The following is a 20,984-nucleotide window of genomic DNA, read 5'->3' on the forward strand; positions in this document are numbered from 1 at the left end:
TTTTGTGCAAGAGTAGCATCCAGATTAGGCACAGTAGAATGTCCTTGTGGGGGACCATTGCTCTTCCAAAGAGATTACCATCTAAACAAAACAGATATAGATGGGAAGGAAAACAGATGTAACAGAGTCCAATCCTGCTCCTGTTAAGGTTACCATGAGTACAAATATTTGCAGCTCTATAATCAAGAGAAAAGCTTAAAAAAACCCCTAAACAACAGCAAATCAAAAGTTTTAAGACTACAGTAGAAGTGAATTGTCCACAATGCTGAATCTTAACAGAATATTTTTATTTACCAGAACTTACTTTACCAGGTTTTGCGACAGAGACGCCGATGCCAGCACTGACTCCACTCCCACACTCACCTCCATTCAAAGCTCTTGAGGCATTTCATGAAATGTAATCAAACACCTCAGATAGTAGTCTTTTGAGGTATGCAAATCCCAATTTACCAAATGAAATCTGAAGGATATGTGGGGTTAATAACTTGCCTAAAGATTGAACACCGTGCTTGAGGCAACTTTTAAGCCCTACTGCAGTAATTCACTCACAGTCGTGCCCGTTTCCCATTTTAAATTCTGTGCAACCCTTTTTGCTCTGCTTAGGTATGGTTATAGTAAATTAATTGCAGAAGCCTCGTTGTCACTATTTTCCTTGTTTTCAGAGACCCCTCCATGCAGGGAGTACCCATTTCCAGAGACAGACAGAAGAATGCCTGGGAGCAGCTGCAGGAAATCACCCAGATCCTCCCATGCAAGTTCACCAACATCAAGATGCTCCTGCCAGATCTCTGACTAGCCTTTAAAAAGCACATTCCAAAACTATTCCACAACATCTCTACAGTCACATAACCAGAGTTTTCTTATCCCAAAAAGTAAGGTCCTTTTTCTAGTATCCAATCTAAAGTGACTTAGCCCAAAAGAAGGGCAATGTCTTCTTCAGAGTGCCCACGAGCACAGAGAGATCATCCTTCCTTTTTCAAGTGCAAATGGAAAGCCTAAGATCCCATTTTTTTCAATTGCCTTTTTTTTAAAGTCAACACCTACATTTTTTTCCAACTGTCTTTATGAAAAGTTACCGAAATTTATCACAATGAACCTGTTTTCCAAAAGCCTAATCGTGGTCATCCAAATCTCAGGCTCAGATTTTCACATCCAAGTTTGGAGGCTCTTCTGTGCACTGTGTAAACTACCATGAGCCACTGTGTATGCAAAAGGCTGGTGTATGAAATGCACTGTCCATACATCAGAGAAATGTGGAGGTTTTTTTGAAAACATGGCATTCGAGTGCAAGCATAAAGTGTGAAACAACTGATACAGCATTTTCTGTGTATAAAAGAAAGAAGAAAGGAAAAGAATAAGATCTCTTCTATGCAATAATATGTCAAATCTTTACCCAGTTGTTTACAAGCTTAGTACACAAGTAAGATCTGTGTTTGGAGATCCCTTAGTTCAGATAGAAAGCTGACAAGCTAACTGGAAACTGTTGCTGACACTGTGTATAATCAACTGATTTATAAAAAAAATCTTTACAGTACTCAAAAATCACTCTCTTTTCTCCTCAAGAAGTTTATCTTAAACAATTTTCTACATGTGTTCCTCAGCACACCAAAAAAGGTCAGGAAAATATCCCACTGCAGCTTTGGTATTTCCTGACAGTGCAAGAGAACTAATTAGCTGCAGAAGATGACTGCAGAAGGAACTGATCTTAATATCTGTAAAACTGATCAGAACAATGAATATTTAGAGGCAGTAGTTTGCACTGGTTACAAAAAGTTAAAAATGAATCTCAAAAGCTGAAGTGCAGAGTCAGCCATCGCTGCCTTCAGCAATCCCTTGGTTGAGCAGTTTCTGATCAGAGTCAAGTCTGTAGTATGAGGGCTCCAATCCCACATCTATCAATGCCGAAGTGACTTTGACAGCCAATTTCATAATCACAAAGTTTGCAGGAGCACAAGTGCCCTCAGTGCACCACATAAGACAATTGACAAGAAGCAGGCATTAGTGAAAAGTGTTTTTAGCAATTTTTGTGAGTGAATGAAACAGCAAAAGTTGTTTTATACTTTTGAAAATCCTCTCAACCAAACTGTTAGAATTGTCTTCCCAAGTGACAAAGTGCTTTTGCTTTATGGGAATGAAATGGAAGGGCACTTTCTCTTCCTAGGGAAATGCCACACACAGTGGAGTTATCCAGAACGGCAGCTGATGAATAGCAAATACCTATAATGGAACTTGGCAAGAATTATCAACATATTAAGCCATATAGTATTGTAAAATCAAAATCAGCATCAGAGCCCATGGCTCTCATCCTTCTACATCACAAAATAGTTATCTGGACTTTAGAGATGGTATAACTGCAGCAGCTCACAAGTTGGTGTCAGCCGGGCAATGCCCTGTGATGCCACAAGATTACCAGAAAAATGGCAAAGCTGATGGATATGAACAGGCTACTGAAATAGGATCTTCTTTTTGCTAAATGTCAGTTTAACTGTGGCCTGAAGTTAAAAAGGTAGTTGAAGAAGTTTCTATAAAAAGGCCATTCTGTGTTTACATTGTATCTCTTGTTGATGAAATCCACTCAGTGCAGCAATAAATGTATAGTTTTCAGGCTGACAGCTGGAACATCGTGGGCTGAAATCTTTCACACACCTCTGATAACCAAAACATCGGCACTGGAACTTAGTTAACAGTTCATCTGTTTCCTCAACAAGAACAAAATCCAGTTTATGTTCTCAGAACAGTATCGGCTCCATTCTGGTGAATGAACATAAATGGAAGTGATTTCTTTTTTTAATAAATAAAATAAACATCTTATCTCTGAGTTAACAGTGTCCGTGTGACCAAGATTCATGTAATACACTTTTGGAACTGAACAGCAATTTCTGAAGAGTGGATTTGTTTTCCCCTATTCATTTAACAAAGCACTTTTTGTTTGTTTCAGTAAAATTATATTCTTGGGTATGCAGTAGTCTGTTACTTAAGTGTCAAAAGAACTAGGATGAGAAACATTTAGGCAGATAACAAAAACCAGGTGGTAGTAATTTCAAACTGTACAAGAACCCTTGAAGGTCTTTGGCTTTCAAGTTGCAGAGCATGTTGGAATCGTAGACCAAAATGAATGATAGAAAGCAGCTAAAAACAGCTTAGGAAGAGGAGCAACTTGTCAAGTGGTATTTCCCTCTTTGTATTATTTTTAAGTAGTACTATTACACAGCCCCATATTGAATTCCTCTGATATTTACCATCTATGACAATATCCTGCTGTTTAAGTTAAGAAATTATAAAACTAATGGGTAAATGCAAAGCAAATATAATTATCCGGATCTGAAAGACCTCTAGAAAATCACCTTAATTGATTACAAAAAGTTCAAGGGTTTGTAGTATTCATGAAGTATTTAGTTAGAGAGTTAGTGATTTATAGTTTCCTAGAGCAAATGTAAGTATTTGTTAACATTACCACTACTGTGTATTTTACCTGTAATCTACAGGGATACCCTACCTGTAGGGACAGACAGGTAGATTATATACACTCCACTGCACACTCCTCTTGAATACCTTCTTTTTCCCTTTTTTTTATTTTTTCCTAAACCCAGAACTATTTACAGGAAACATTATTTGCTCTTATATATGAAAGAATATATTAGGTAGCATGAATTAGTGTTTTTCCTGCCCCTTTCCCCCTGTAATATTGAAATAGGAAGAGAAGTCATTACCTAATCTTCTGGCAAGTCCAAAGTCAATGAGTTTGATACTTGTACCGGTCTTGTTGACACACATAATATTTTCTGGCTTCAAATCCAAGTGGACAATACCCTGCTTATGAATGTACTGAACTCCTTCTGAAATCTGCTTCATGTATTTAATGCACTCTCTCTCTGTCAGCTCAAAGTCTTCATCAATGATGCGTTCAAAGAGCTCTCCTCCAGAAACCCTAGGAGAGACAGAATAAAAAGAGGATTTTGGTAACATTTTCATTTGGGGAGTAATCAAACTATTTCTTTTACAGAAATACAGAGTTCAAGTTTGCAGTAGTCACTTCAGGGTGCAATCTGTGTTTTGTAATGGCACTTTCCATAGGCACAAGGATAACATGGGAAGAATCTCTTGTGGGTGGTAGAGATCAATAGATGTATTCCACTCGGAATCTCTGTCCCAGGTGAGGGCTGTGAGACACCCGTACTGTTATCCCAGGCAGTGGGGATTTACATCCTGCCTTTAGGATCCAGTCACCTGCAGCTGACAGTAAAGTGTGTGCCCTGTGACTGTCACCCTGCTGACACGTGTTCGTAACACCACTCTGGACTCCCAGTGCACATTTCTTGCTGCTTCCTTCCCTCCTATGAGCCACCACTACACAAGTGCAGACAACACAATTCAGAAATAAAGAAAACTAAAGTAACACGGAATTGGTCCCAGGAAAAGAGGACAAAACTTCTAATAGATAAACAAAAATTTGGGGAGAAGACATTGAGAGTGACAAAGACAGGCTGAAGAAGGAAGAATTCTGATGATATGGTTAATTGGAATGCAAAGCTCGAAGGGTAAATTACTGACCCAAGTGAGCTCAGAGGGAGTTTCCTCCTTAGCTGTGACAGGACAAGGATATAACCCACAACACTTTCAGTGCTGGTATTTTTAGCTGCGTCCTCATCACACTCCTTGTAGGACAATTCCATTTTTACACTTATTAAAGCATAAGAGAGAGTATTCATGTGTATTCTTATTAAAGATGTGAAATAATTGGTCTTGCCAGGGTAGAATCTCCTGGATTGTTAGTGGAACTAAAGTGGGACATTATTAATGTAGATTTAATAAAGCATAATTTAAGTTGTGGTTTGTTAGTTTTGGTGGGGTTTTTTTGGTGTTTGGTCTTTGTTTTGTTTTGTGTTGTTTTAAATTCTGAGTAGTCACTCAACTGGTTTATCTGCTTGCATCCAAAGATGGGAAATACTTTTTTTTCTTATGCTGAAGGGGAATGACCCATAGAGAAAGGAGCAAACAGCGATGAGCAGTTTTGCTTTTAGAAATCTGTTCTAAATTAAATACACCATAGTCTTTATATGGTTTAATATTTTGCAGCATTCGTGCTTATTGCCAAATGTAATTGCACATTTCAGTTACAGAAAGAAAACACAAAACTGAAAACTGGCCTTGCAATGCTTGCAGGATGCCAGATATACAATTATATCCCTCATGTACCCAACTGAAATTGTAACATCTGGAGTTCTGGATGCATTTGTTGCTTTGGCTATAAGATTTCAGAACATATGTAATTAGAAATGCTACTGCAGTTTTCTATTTACATGAAAATAGTAAGAATAGCATATGTTTGACAAATAGAGAGGTTGTGTTGTATTAGAGCACATTTGTAACACAGAGCAATAATATGGCCAGAGCTGTTGAATAAACATTCAGGGGACCTAGTATTTTGTTGCTTCAGTAAGACATTAACCAGAATGGAGGTGTTTGTGAAAACAACTGCAGGCAAAACGTTTGCATATGGAGCACTGTGCAATTCAAAACAATAATCATCCTAAATCTAAAATGTACCACTTGTATTGTCTAACACAGATAATGATGACTTATTTTTACTATAAATGTATCACAATTTTCAGATCCTTAAAGCAAAAACTTTTCAGAAATTGTACCATTGTCTTGAGCACCCCTTTTTAGCGTATATTTGGAAATTACCTACTGTTAATACATCTGCATGCTGGTTTTACCATGGGAGCTCTAGACACCCTGGTAGCAATGTTAGATTAAATTGCTATGCATTTCATAGAATGAATAATGTTGCATTTATATCCCAAGACAAATCCAGCTTAATTTTTGCCAGGTTAGGAAGCTGAATCAAACCAGTGTGGATCAGGTTCTACCCATACACAGAAGCAGAAGTTGGATTTGTTCAAACAGCCTCAAGTAGTTGAGAATCCTCTTTTCAGTCTTCTCTAGATGAGGCCATAGAGGAAAATATTCATGTCTACAGAATCACAGAATACCCACTGTAAAATTGTTTTCTTATAAACTTTAGGTCGTGGAGGAACAGTGAGAAGATTCTGTTGCCCAGGCAAACACTCAGCTGCATTTTAATAAATCTACCTTCAAAAAAAAGGAGAAAACCTTCATGACTTGTGCTGCCTTAAATCACATCAAATGAATGGAGTTTAGTGCTGAGATTTTGCTCCAATAATCTTAATTTGTAATACAGTAATCTTCTTCTGACCTATGTCAAAATTAACTGACTATCTGAAGTATACAAAAACGTTAAGGTATTTATATTCCAGTGCTGAAGGACATTTACAACATGATACTATTTTTCAGATTTATTTTTCCACTGAGATGCTTCTTGTAGAACCAGTACATTCCTATATTTGAAAAGGAAATGCCTGAGACTTGCCCTTGACTTCCAGCAAATGGTAGATGAAAAGGTTTTCAGGTGAGAACATCTCATTATAGTGTTTGATTTAAAATTCAAGATAAAAAAATCTGATTTTATTTTAAATATGAAATCAAAGCATATAAAATAGTGTAATGAAAAATATTAAAAGGATGGAGGGTGAAGTCTAAAAGGTTCTAAGAAAGATAAGGGGATAAAATTAAAATGAAAAATTTATAATAAATACCAAGAAGAAAATTCCAAATGTGCTTCTTAGCAATAGCTCCAATTCGAGTAGAGGGGGAGCTGCTAAATTCCTGTCCCTGTTAAAATCTGGTTTAAAATGAGACTAACAGCAGGTAAGCTGGATTTATTTGAAATCCATGCATTACCACAATCCTGCTGCAGGGCTGGGACGCACTGCTGCTTGACACTGTGGAACTTTCAGTGGGGTGGCACAAAAATCAGAAAAGGCGGCCACCCAAAAACTAAAATCACATCTAATTAGACTGGTTAACAAAGCTACTTTAAATTTGATTGCACTTTTCTGTGTTTCTGAAAAGTAAAACCCCTTTGCTGTCGGGGGGGAACTAATGGAGTGTAAAGCCATATGCTATTCCAGACTCTTTATACATCTCCTTGTTTTCCATTAGGTCTGCCAGCTCCCAGTTCCAAGCTAAGTAGGGTTCCCTTCCCTTACCATCATCAGCTTGCTCAACTGCTCAATCTAAAAATAAAAACACTTTCTTGCACATAAGTTCCAGGGTTGTAAAATCCAATTTTTGAAATATGCCAGTGCAGTAGTAGTTTGCACATAATCTAAGCAAGTGCCAAGCAAGCAAAATAGACATATAGTCTCCTTTGCCTCAAACAATTTCTATCTTACTCAGAACTTGCAGCCAGCAAAAAAACTACTTCTCCTTCTTGCATCAGACAGCACATGAAGTAGGTGTGGCAGCAGAACAGTAAACTGATGTAACTTTTTTGGAAAAACATCATCACAGATCAGGATTTAATTTTCCTTCCAGCTGCTGCTGCCACAAGTATGGGATTCAAACCAAGAAGGTGCATTATGGATGATGCAAACATTGATCTTGTTGGTCATTGTTTGTGAAGCCTGACCATTACTTTCCATCTCAAGCTGTGCAGATTCTTTTCTTATAATGAATTTTGTTGCACCAACATGTTCTGAACCGTCTTTTTTTTCCCCTTTCCTTTTTTTTTTTAAATGGAAGTAAATATCTACTATCTTTAAATAAAAAGGTACTCAGGTCACAGCCCTGTGAGATGCTTTACAGCACTGCTTCTGAATGGTGCTTTTCTGCTGCTGCCCACAGTAGTGTGACATGAGGAGCCCATGGTGAACAATTCCTGGGAGGTAAAAATAAGTGTTGCTGTCTTAGTCAGCAAGAACAAGACAGTGGGATAGCCTGTCTTCAAATTCAGTGTTACTTAATTATCTAGTTTTGGATGAAGGGACTTTCAAGTAAAGGAGAGATTCCCTTCTGCAGCTGCTACACCTGGGCCATCACGGAGAATCTGTGTATTGACCTTAGGGGCAGATCAATTCATGTTTAATTAGTTTTTAGGGAAAGCAGTCAGCATAATCTTTCTGCATCTACTGATGCAGATTTAGAACATTCACTGGGTTTACCTGTGGAGATTTTTTTATACAGAACTGCCTTGTTGTAATAAAATGTTTTGCAATCAAAGTATTTATGTGTTGTAGGAAAACCACACTGGGCTAATCCTTTGAGGTCCCTTAAAAATATAAAAATGGGATATTATGAAAACTGAAGTGTTCCTCGTATCTCTTGAGCACTATAAATTTGTCATGATCAATTTTTTATGGAAATTCAACTATTTTATTAGAATGTGCCTTAGATTTTTGCATTCTGAACCACATCTTTCTCTCTTACTGTCTGTTATGCACCAACATTCAGTTCTCTGCAAGCAACATCTGTTGTATTCTCAATACATGTTTAGAATTGCCTAAAGGAAAAAAGAATTCTCCTCCTTAAACATATTTTTAGTTCTAAAGGAAAGTCTCTGCTCTCCCAAGCTGGCAATAAAAGAGTGAGCTGCAAACACCCACCACATGTACTTTAAAAAACAAGCAAACAAGACAATAAAAACTGTAAGACATCTTCACAGATTTTTAAAAGATCCTACACAGATTCACTTACACAGTTTAAACAAGCTGGATAAATACTTGGGAAAACTTGCAAGATGAGAAAGCCATTCAGGCCCTGCAGATCCTGAAGTTTTTGACAGTTCCACGTTTGGATAAGTTGCTACTTTTGTATACACAATTATTTTCAACATTATTAGCTTTGCCAGTGTGATCTGCTTTATACTTACATTTCCAAGACCATGACGATGTTGGCTTTTTCTTCAAAGGCATCTACACATTGGACAAGTTTTGGATGATGTAGACAGTTCATGATGCTGATTTCATCCCTTATGTTCTCTTTTTCCTTAGCAGAATAGGCTTTGAAAAATTTTCCTGCCCAAACTTTTCCAGTCTTCTTTTCAACAAGCCTGAAGACTTGTCCAAATTTTCCCCTGAAAATATATAACTATTTCCATAAAATGTTTTTGCAATGCATGGGCCACCACGAATAGCAACATTTTACTAAATATTACAGCACAACCAGTCCATTCTGAAATAAAAGTGTCTAAATATCAAGTATTGTTCTATAATGGTTTTGTGCAGAGTAATCTGCAAGAACTTCTGAATGAATACCACATTTAGAGATCCACTGCCATTCCAGTGAGCAAGTTTTATATGAGTGTTCAAAAACTGGACTCCTACCAGGCTTTAACTCATGTGACTGAAGTCTTTCTGCCCAGTTTTCTGTAGGTTGTACACCTCTGAAGGGGCAGCAGGTGAGACATATCAGGTGTAGGATATAGGGGAAATCAGAGTCCGAACGCTCAGCACTGTTATTTCACACTGCTGTATATGTACAATTCTACCTCTACGTTACACTTATCGAGATTTATTAATGGCAGCACACAGGATCCCCTGGCCTTCAGCACAAATCACTGGAAGATTATCATGGCATGCAGTTCACAGAGCCACGAGTTGGAACCCTGAGAAACACAGCCAGGCTAATCACTGACCTTCTCTTAGCAATACTATTAATGCTCTTTGGGATTATGACCCCTGTCAACAGAGATTCTAGCCTGTGGGCAGGATAATCTTATTACTGCTAATGGATATAATGGAAATGCAAGTACACAATGTGTACCTTTTTTTTTCAGATAGCTTTTAAAACACTGAAAAACAAATGAATCCTCTAGCTTTGTTCATTTGTGGGCTCTCTTTTCCTTGCCACAAATACATGTAAGTGCCCATTTAAAATGATCAGTTAATAAGAGTAAAGGATCTTTATGGAGTGGAAGCCAACAATACATTAAAATCTGTTTAGCAGGAGCCCAGCTGGAATGTTGAAAGTTCAAGACAGCATCAAAGAATGAATGCATGTGATCTTTATAATTGACTGGTAGCCTTGAAAACTCTGTGCCTTCAAGAGCACAGTACAGTACTTACGATCCCAGCCTCTCTTCAATGTTGTAGACATCCGACACCTTTTGTTCAGTGTTGATTGTAACAGTCCGATATTCCACCTCTGTTTCTTTCCCCTCTACAAACAGGTATCAAGGACCATGATTAAAAGCTCCAGAAAACGTGAACAAAAAGCACAGATTTGCATTTGTCCTGTTTAAAACATGCACTTCTTACCGTCATCAGATAGCTCCGCTTCATCCTCTTTAGGTTCTGTGATGAAAATAAAAAGACACGTATAATGTTTTATATAGGATATGGTAGTTACACTGGACATCAGATTGTTCACAGTGACATGGACAACTGATAGATCCTATGGCAAAGCAGCAAAAAGCAGTCAGGGAGTTTGTGCATTAACTTTTCAATTAAACTCTTTTCACCACTTCTACATGAGGATTGACTACACAATCACAGTGTAGTCACCATTTCTGAATACATCAGGTTCATGTTTGCACTACTTGTCTATTACACCTGCCTAGTAGAAACATCAGCATAGTGCATCGGTTCAAAGTCACCTACGAAATACCTCTAGGAATGCCTTAGGGGAATAGAAAATAAATTAAAAATATTAAAATCAATAGCACTTCTGGTTCAATGACAAATCTTTTTCTAGTTTTGATATACCTTTTTTTTGACTGCAAAGCTAAATTTTAAACAAGTTTGTGCATGAAAAGATTTCTTGCAAAGCATCCAGACAAATTTTTCCGACTCAGGATATCAACAAAATTTGGACAGCATGTGTTTCCCTGAGCATGGCTGAATTTTGTAATCACTGAGGTTCAAAGGGAGCCTTAGTTCTGCAGCCATACTCAAAGACAGGCGAGATGTTGGCAAGCCCAGTGACTTAAGTGAGAGTAAAACCTGGCCTGAGTGTCCTGATTTTCATTTTTAGTTTTCATACACATGAATTGCCACTAGCACTGTTTTGTGTATTATTCCCTATGTTGCCTGCAGGTATGAAGGAAAAGGGGGTATGGCTGGGATGTTGTTCTATATTACTTAGATGGCTTGGGCTTGCTCCTAAGACCTGTGGCTATGACCAGTAATTTGAGAAACTGCAAAGGCAGTTGCACAGTGCCCTGTTCAATTCTCCCTGTAGCTGCTGAAGCTGCACTTTGCCATCAGGGAGTGCAAGGCTAACCAAGGGATTTATTCCCCCTGTGTCAACAGATTTATGTTATGAAACATTAATTCAGTACTCTGAGTGCTGTTAGGTGCTTGAGAGTACAGAGTTGTACAGCAGATGAGAAGAAAACAACAGAAATAAAGGGTGCCGGTGAGCAGAGAGCTGCTCTGGTGCCTCACCCTTTTACATCCACCACATCACGCTGCATCTGTGTGCTGGTAGCGAAGCCAGTCAAGCAGATATAGTCTTTTGCTAAAGCCTTTCTCTCTTTTTTCTGGAGTTTGACCCTTGTTTGTTCCAGCACAGACGAGCTGGTTCGCAGAGATCTACCAGAGGAGCAGAGAGGGAAGCGAGCCTGCCCCACCCGGGGTAGCTGTCCTCAGATCTTCCTCCGCTACAAACCACCCTTGCACAGAGCACAGCGCATTTTCCTCCCCTTTTAAGGGCTGCATAAGGGAGCTGCTCCCAGCCACGCTGCCAGTAGTTAATGTTTGCCAAATACTGATTAGGCAAGAGGTCAGTTCCCTGTTCTGCAGTGACACGGTACTGAAGCCATGAACCAGAAACATTTTGGTCCACCAGTGGAAGCCTAAATTATATAAGTGGAACATATCTGAGGTTGTTGGTAAGTGCTGAGTAGCTGTGCTAAAACCTTTCTCAGAAGTCAGTCAACTAGCAAATTTTCCTCAAACATGGCAATGTGCACTTTAATGTGTTGTGACTTACAGCTTTATCTTAGTAGCTGTTTTCTTTAAATGCACAGTGAAAATTTAGCCATGCCTTTCTTCAGTGTGATTATATGGAGATTGCTAATATGCTCTGGCCACCTCAGTATGAAAATCAGTAATCAGACTTCCTGGCAGCCACGGAAAATCCCTGGTTACTCAGCTAAGTGTTTACATAGATGGCAGCCTAAAGTCCTGACTTTGGCAGGTGCTGAACACATGCATTTTCCACTGCCTTTAATTAAAGCACCAGCTATATTCACACACTTGAAAAATCACTCTTTAGATGACTTGCTCTTTTTCCACACTAGCTGCAGTATCAAGAATTGAAATCAAGAAGCCATGGGATTGAGAGCACAAAGACAACACCCCCTCCTGCAACAGAACGCATTTTCTTTTTGCTCAAAACAACTCTTTTGTTGCTTTTTTTTCTGTATGTATCACAATGATTCATACACTTTCTAACATTTTTTAACTAAATCTATGTAAGAAAACTCTCAGTCTTAAAAATAAAAATAGCTTGTTTGCTTTGGTCCAGTATAGGTAGTGCTTGCTCCAGGAAAAACAAAAGTAGAGAAGAGTCAGGTCCCCAACTCTAGAAGGTGCTTGTCCAGCAACTAAAGAAAGAGGGCATTCAAACACAGGGAATTTTATTATGAAGAGCCTATACCATTCAATTTTATTGCTATTCTTCCTGTTATTTTTTCTCCCTTTGAAGAGAAGGTGCATTTTCATTTAGAGTGGGTTTTAAATCTTGCAAATAGCAGGAAGTAAATTCTCAGAATGCATCCAATTTGTCTCTTAAGGAGAAATATGATTTACTTTCGTTTAGAAATGTCTTTTGAGAGGCTCACACAGTTGTGTGATGCTGCATCACTTTGCTATCACTTTGTCTTGCTTTGGCAGTGGAAGATAACTTCACAAGGGCGCTGTGGAACGCTTAAATCTCCAAAGCCCTACATACATAAGTAAGGAGGGAGAGGTACAACATACAGTCCACTCCTCAAAGGCAGGAAAAATGGCAAAATACATGATCCCTGGTGTGGGAGTTTTGGTAGATGACTATTGAAGTTGTCTACAGTAGGTGGATGTGGGTGTGCACAAAAATACACAGTGAGTCTCTGGTTTTGAAAATAATACTGATATTTGTGTGTTTCAAATTTTAGTACCAGTTTCTAAATAATTTCTACAATGATCCAACTCTTCCTATTAGTCCTTTGAGAAAATCTTAAGCAAAAATTAAGAAGGATACCGAAAAATATTTTTCAAAATACATACAACTGTAGTCAAAACCCCTAAAAATATTTTTAGCATCCATAAAGCTGCAAAACCAACATGCTAACTCGGATAGCCATGAATTCACAAGATGGGTATACTAGGGGCAACAGGACTGAGGTGCTTTATCATGCTGGGATTGAAAACATGGGAACTACAACTAGGTATGAGACGCCAGTTCAGTTTCTGCTTCATATTCTGTGCTTGGCTAGCAGCAAGCACACTTACTTTTTCCAAAAGCTAATTTGGGATACTGTTTATGGCTTGTTTTTCCATGGCATGTCCAGTATAAACTATAATGAATCCCTCAGTGCATTTCAGGTGATCCACCAAACATCATTTTCCAGTTGGGCATGGACTGAATGTGTAACGTGTGAAAAGTTTTGTCTCCCATTACCTGTGCACTGCACTGCAGAACTCTGTCAGCCAGCACTCACACGGCAAGCCAGAAAGAGAATTACTGGTTGCTTTCACAAGGCAGGGATTTGGGATCCCCAAAGCCAAGTTTCCACACTGCAGGCACGCGAGTCTGATGTGCTCAGACACCCACATGGAGCCTGTGAAGGGCCTTCAGCACACGTACGGCCAGCACGAGCATTGACCGCACAGCGGCACATGCCAAGGAGTGTGTGCAGCTGCCTGGCCTCACTAAGGAACTGTTAAGATAGAGTTTTATTGAATTTAGATATTTTTTTTCTCTTAAGAACTAACCTTCTTGTTTCTCTCCAACCTTTACCAGCTCAGATTCTTGGCTGGGCTCGCTGATGCCGTACACGTTGGCAGCCCGCACACGGAATTTGTACTCCCGGTCGGCCTGCAGGTCCTGCACGTTGAAAGAGGTGCTGCGGCAGGTGGTGAGGTCTGTCCATTTGTTGTCCACTGAGTTCCAGATCTCCACGGTGTAGGACTGCACTGCACTTCCACCATCATAGGAGGAGCCATACCAGGAGAGAGTGAGGGAGGAACTCCGTATGTCTGATGCACAAGGTGTTCCAGCGGGTGGGTCTGGCTTATCTGCAGAAACATATGCAAAGCACCTTGGATGAAATTGTGAGGATGAGAGACAAAACTTCCATTAGGCTATTAGTGGCCCTAGCTAACAGCCCTTTTCTTTCCATTCCACTGCTCTGCTTCAGAGGTTTGTACTGCAGGAAGGAGGAACAGCTGGACTGCAGACAGATGTACATGAATTACTCAAAACGGATGCCAATCCTACATTGGCTTCAGTATGGGTTGTTCAGTTCTGTGGGCATCTGGCTAAGCCATGCTGAACCTAATGCCCTTCACAGCATCATTGCAGAAAGTGGGGACTAAAATCAGTCACAGCTATGCCTGCAATCTCCCACAACAGTGCAAACCACTCCTTGGTGATCTTCCTTAGAGGAATATCCCTGTAACAGTTCCATCTCAGTTCCCTTCATCTGCTTTCACACTGTAGGGCCATTGATAACATTTTGCAGCCTCATAACGTGCCACTCATCCACGTATACCTGCGTAGCAGACATACTAAACTCAGTTTGTTGGCACAAAAACAAGACCTCGAAGGTTGACAACTTTGCAAACAATTTAGTGAACAACTTCACCTATCTGCAGTTTTTGGAAGCCTACTGCACTTTTTGGTAAGAAGGAATTCAATTTAGAGTACATCATTTAAGTATTGATTTTTTTTTAATCTCATATGTGTTTTGGAAATTGTTGAGGAAGTGGAATATAAAACTTCTGGTTTCCCTCAGTTAGAGGCTTGCTACTGCAGTCCTTATTTGCATTACAAGATCCAATACCAGCAGAACCTGGAGTGCAGATGAGCATCCAACTATGCAAACACCCAATGAAATACAAAAACCTTGCAGTTATAAAACGTTTTCAAAGTTAAGTTTAATGATTACTTATCAAAATCAATGTTCTTCTAAGACAAAAATTATGACTTTTTTTAAAAAATTACTCATTTAGAAAATAATTGTGGGAGTTAAGCACTTCAAAAGACTTTAAAGGGAACAAATATCTTCCTTGGAAATAATCCTCTCAGAAGTAATCCAGCAAAAACTACAAAATAACGATGATGTTGATCTGGATGTACTAGTGGCCAAAGGTTGAATGAGAAATCAAAGGATGGGATAAAGGAAAGAAGATGAAAAGAGAAAGCCAGAAAGTGTGGGATCCTACAAACAGTGGTTACACTGGACATGGACTGATAAAAATCTTGTTCCATTTTGCTTGTTAAAACTGCTAATGGACATTATCACTTTCTCCTTAGGAAAGGCAGAGCTGACAAAGCAGCCAAAAATACAGCCACTTTCTCAGCAATAAAAACATCCAAATGCTGGAAAAAACTGTTGTGGACTTTGATCAAAGCCTTACTGTGGCAGACTATATCAGTTCTCCCTCCATACCCAAATTATTATTCCTAGGGAAATCACTGAACAGACAGAAATAGCCACAGTTTCTCACAAACATGCCTTTAGTTCTTGGACAGCGAAATCTCTCCTCTGACTGCTGTGGTTTTACTCATAGAGAGGGAAAGTGGGATAGTCTAATCTGACAATTAAATATCAGTTCACTATTTGGAAGAATGCAAGTTTCATTGCCCACTGATTTCCCTTTAATAAAAGTTTTTTTATTCCTTTTAGTTCAATTGCAATGAAAAATACATCTCCCTCCACAACTGAAACACATTAGAAGATACATAAATAGAACTTGTTAAGCATGAGGGAAAAGACTGTGAGGGAGGAAGGGAGATGGACACAAAGTTTGCCACTGCATTCAGTAGTAGAACGCCCAGGTGGAAGAAAAAGGGACTGTCAGAATCTGGGTTATCTTTATTCATTTTGGCAACACGTAAAACACCATTCCACTAGGAGTCATCATTATACAGTACATCTCTTACTAAACACGTGTCAGAGACCTGATATCCTTAACCTCTGGAATGGCTTATTGCCCTGCTTAGTTGTCACATTTTACCCACCTCATTTTCTGGCAGAATAAAAGGGACTAATAAGCATGATTTTATAGAGTAGATATAATGAACTGAGTGACAGAGAGGTTATATGGTTTGTCTACAATTAGAAAGAGAGACTGTAGCAAAGATGAGAACTGAATCTTCATCTCCTGGAGCTCGAACAGCAGCACCCCTCTTCCCCATACCAGTCCTGCCCCAGCCTCCTTGGAGCTTATCATCTCAAGATGCAGATAGAACTTGAATAAGTATTATCCTAAATCTAAACAGAACAGAGCCGTTCTGAGAGCAAGAGGAAAATACTTGAAAGAAAAAGCTAAGCCAGTAGTTCATCACCTTACAGAGGCATCTGTTCAGGATTGCCAGTGTAGTGGGTCTCTGACACTGTCTGTGCACACAGCTCAATCTGGAGGGTATGTGTTTGCTTAAAAATAAAGGGTTAGGTTGCTCTAATGCTCTGCACTGAATTTTATATCGATGGATGAAAGTGTGCCCACGTTTTGGTATTTGCAGAGCATGGTAGCCTGCTTTCTGCGCAGGACATGAAAATACATCTCCCATTGCTGACTTTCAACACACTTCTGTTTTCAGATGAAACTCTGGGCATGATTTATCAACTGCCCAGGGCACAGTTACTTTAGTGACCTGTCTTTCTGTGACTCACCTAGATAACTGCAATCCCTTTGGCCAGCACAGTTTACAGAAGCAAGGCTTAGGTATGTGAGCATTGGAGAGAAAACACTCATGGCCAAGGGGACATCAGTGGCAAAGGAAATGCTACACAGCTTTAGACTAATATCTGCTAGCCTTGGGAATATTTCTACTTTCTTAATAAATTTTTTCCAGTAGGCAAAGATGAAAACCTGCAACCCTGGCTGGACTCTATGGAGCCAGAAAGATGTACAGTTTTGTTTGAAGTCTACCGTGTGCAGATCTGTTCAGTGCAGAAATACTGGGTGGTAGCCGCTATGGGAGATCATAAACAGGAATGAAAACCTAATCTTTGCTCTTTTTTAATATGACAGATGTATATGTACCATTTTACCATGCTTAAAAATTATTTGGTATCAGACTGGATGGTATTCTACAGCTCTGCACATTCAGAGAATCTGCAGATGGTCTCTCCATGTGTCTGTTTTGTTTCTCACAGTTTACTCTAGGGGGATTTTGAAGGTTACCCTGTATTCATCGGTCTGTATTGAAAGCTAGAATATTTTGCCAAACTACATTCTCTTCTGGAATATAAAACCTCTATCAGCACAATTAATTGCTTCCAATAAAGTTATCCTGTGGTTTGAGGAGGGATGTGGAAGACAAGCACAGTTCCCTATTTTGTCCTTCTGTTTTAGTGTTTATTATACCATTAATGTCCCTGACCATCTCCAGTGTTTCACTGCATGTCATGTGCAGTCTTTGACACACAGAGACATATTTCATACTTTGAATTATGTTATGAGGGCTTTACATTGGCTTTATTGGACCACAATTTTGTTCTTCCTGTTCTGGATCAAACCATAGCTACGAAACAACATGGGAACTAGAATGCAGGGAGAGTATCGAAAAACGCCCTGCTCCCTGTGAACATTTCTATAGGAGAAGGAATGAATTTAAAATATCCAACTCTAACTTCAATTTCACTGTTGTATGCAAAAAAAGAAAACCACCATAAGATGTCTTAACTATGTGAAACTAGGGGTACTCCAGTCCTGGCTAACTTACAGCACACACATAACACCTAAATTAAGACACAGCTAAGCGTTATGGTGTTCTAGATTGCCATGGTCAAACTGGCTGTATCCACACAGTCCTGTTGAACTTGGTCAGAATCCTACAACCTCCAGTGCCTTTGCAGCAGACAGTTCTTACACCTGTTTCACCAGGATGCCTGATCCCCTCATTTGCCCAACAGTATGGCTGCAGGAGATAACGAGGAGGGGGACTCAAGCACAAAGCTCCCCACGTAATCTCTTTAGGAATATCAGTAGGGCTGCCCCAAGCTGGCTTCCAAAGCCTTGTGGTAGGCAAAGGAGATGGATAAGCAGCTAGCTTGGCCTCAAGCCTCACTCAGGGACTGTTCTGCACAGCAGCACAGAGACTGCATTAAGTCACTGACAGAGGAGACAGCAGTAGCAACTCCTGTGTGCCATAACCTGTGCAGAGAGGAGGGAGAGGGGAGTGGAGGTGACCTGAAGGAGGTGCTTTCTTCAGTTTGTCCTCCAGCAAACTAGGCACACTATTAAAAAACCCTACTTCTCAACAAAGGGAGGCGTAAATTACCACTACCCCAGAGCAAGGAGGTCAGATTCCAGTTTACTCTTTGTGGCATGTGTTCCTTGGGGCAGATAACAAGGTCATGAGCTGGCCTCACATGCAATGTATAAGCCACTTTGCAGACCATACCAGAATTGAACCACACACTTGTTATTTACTCCCAAATTGAATTCAGCTGCACTCCTTCCTCGGACAAGTTCTCGGAAATACTTTGGTAAACAGGTTTTGATATACAGCCTGGAGTAACCTTTAATTAATTTGTATTTGTGCACTCTGAGAAGCATAAAACATAAGCATGCTCAGCCTTTAAATCATTGCTATTTATCAGACATATTTGACTTGATGTCCTTGCCTTTTTTTTAGTGGTGTATAACCCAAAATTCCTTCTGATAAGGAAAGGGATTTTCTCTCTTTCTGCATAGGAGGTGAACCCACAGCTCATCCAGGACACCCACGTAACATGAAACTGTGCAATCTAGAGCTCACTGCCTTCTCCACATGGCTCAGTTTACAGAGCCCTTGGAACACAAGAACCATTCCAAGAGACCAAAAAAGGCAGCAATCTCCTTATCTGAGTGCAGGGAAATGGAAATTGTTCTGCTACTTGATGTGTGGGTCAGGCTGAGCCAAAGATAGGGCTTGCTGTGCATTAAGAGCTTGGAGGACCCTGGCTCTTCAGCAGCGATGTTGTTCCAGCAGAAAGCCTCTGAAAACTGAGAACAGTACAATCACAGCCTCTGAAAAGTTGTGGGGTTTTTTTTCTTTTATGAACAGAGACAGCACTGAAGCAGTGTCTCTGAAGTAGTTTTCTTTATCTGTTCTCAAAATTGGTTTGTTTTCTTTCTAAATTCAGTTATCATATTACTGTATAATACTATTATTAGCTATTGTGATATTTGTCTGCCAGATAAAGAACAGACAGAAAGAAACAATTTAATTCCATTCCACAAGCTGTTTAGCCAGAGAAGGTATTTAATATGCTGCAAAAGCCAGTTGAACACTGTCCATGCCGACAGCACTGGCAAAGCTTTCATGTGAAATCCATCAGCAGGAGAAAAGCAAAACCATAAAAGGTCATAACTGAACTCGGCATTATCGCTGACAGGGCTCAGGGTCATGGCAGACCTCGCTGCTTTCCTTGGAAAACTATGCCCTGCAGCTCTTTTTCCAGGGGAGAGGAGTGCTACAAGTAGATATATTATTACCCCTTAACACCCTGTAACAAGCATTAACACCCTTCTGCATGTCAGTGTTCCATAGGTTTAGGATAAAATTAAACTAGAAAATGGCTGTGCTCTCCTGCAAAACAACACAAGAGAAACTGGAATGAACAGAAATTCTCTCCTAATGAAACATCCTCCCTGGCAGAGCAGAGGACACAATGGTCAAAGTTCATTAGCTCAGAGTTTGAAATTCACACCTCCCCTGTAATACACACTGCAGACTGCTCTCCCCACATTGCCCCTCCTGATGACTCTGACATAAAACTAAGTTATTTAAAGACTGCCCTTTTGAGACCTGTGGATAAAGTAGCTCACAAATTCTGGTGGCCCAGAGCATCACTTTGTGCTGTTGGGGTGACTGAGGCATAAAAGAATAAAATGACCTCGCCCAAGGACACACAGGAGAGTGGAGCTGGGAACGAAACCAGAGCTCACCACTCCCACGCAAATGCCCTCAGCACAAGAACATCTCCTTCTGCCACAGGCCTAATGGAACAAACAAATATATAATGCATTCTTAGGAGCCTTTTTCTAAACCATCTGCTCCTGTGCCTGAATCAACAAGCTGTTCGGATTACTCATGTGCTACACATTAGGTATCTGGTTTGATAACTGATTGAATTAGAGCTCCCATACCTGTCCACTGAAAGGCAGAATAAATTTTAGGAGTTTCCCCAGTAGGACTACCAGTGGATTAGTCTCCACTGGAGTTTAGGTCCTAGGAACCCTATGTTAATGTGCAGGAGTTGTGATGAATAATTTTTTAGTAACTAAGACATTCCTAGCATTTAACAGCAGGTAAAATACAGGAATTTTGTTGTGAGAAATAATCATGAAATTTCCTTTTCTTTGTTAGAAAAAAAAGGTGAAGGTAAGTATCAGGAAAAAGTAGCTATGAAGGGAGTTCTACTGAAATTTCTCCTAACACAAATGACACCGAAACCAGATGGCCATTCAAGGAATAAACCTGGATTAGTTTACCAGCACTGATGCTAGGACAACATAAGCTGGTTTTCCTCTTCACATTATTATCTTACTGTGAAAATTTAATTTTGATACTGCTGCAGAATTTTGCCCCCAAGCATTAGTGGGGAGGCTGACAGTGGAGGGTACTACACTGTTGAACTACGACAGCAGCAACATAAGACATCTCTTCCTTAACCCCCAGTCTAGTTACCCTTTAACCGTAAAACCAGCGCAAAAATCCTCCAGCAATCCAGAGGAATTTACAAGGTTGAAGGTTAGAGACCGAGTCCACCCACATATTCTTACAAAATTCACTGCATTCTTGACCCAACTGTAAACAGGGAATCACGTGGATACTGCAAGATATAATTTGATGTTTCTCAAAAGAAGAAGCTTCAGAAGGATTCATGTTAGCACTTCTGAACTGCAGTATTCTCTATCAAGTCTATTGGTTGTTCCACTTCACTATCTGCTTCACAGATGTCTGCACTTACTTGTCCA

At 39.8% G+C, this 20,984-nt stretch overlaps 1 protein-coding gene across 8 annotated transcripts in view; it reads right to left on the reverse strand.

The window, feature by feature from the left end:
- MYLK (myosin light chain kinase) overlaps window positions 1–20,984 on the reverse strand; it is a 204,006-nt gene that overhangs the window by 16,921 nt on the left and 166,101 nt on the right. For all 8 annotated transcript variants that reach the window (XM_050339617.1, XM_050339616.1, XM_050339620.1 and 5 more), the window contains 5 exons: window positions 13,782–14,084; window positions 10,122–10,157; window positions 9,930–10,023; window positions 8,735–8,938; window positions 3,711–3,928 (listed from right to left, as the gene is read on the reverse strand). In XM_050339617.1, the coding sequence (XP_050195574.1) occupies window positions 3,711–3,928; window positions 8,735–8,938; window positions 9,930–10,023; window positions 10,122–10,157; window positions 13,782–14,084 (855 nt within the window). The remainder of the gene's footprint in view (window positions 1–3,710; window positions 3,929–8,734; window positions 8,939–9,929; window positions 10,024–10,121; window positions 10,158–13,781; window positions 14,085–20,984) is intronic.

The sequence above is a fragment of the Myiozetetes cayanensis genome, unplaced genomic scaffold (genome assembly GCF_022539395.1).
Source record: "Myiozetetes cayanensis isolate MyiCay16 unplaced genomic scaffold, myiCay2020 scf9, whole genome shotgun sequence".
Classification (NCBI taxonomy): domain Eukaryota; kingdom Metazoa; phylum Chordata; class Aves; order Passeriformes; family Tyrannidae; genus Myiozetetes; species Myiozetetes cayanensis.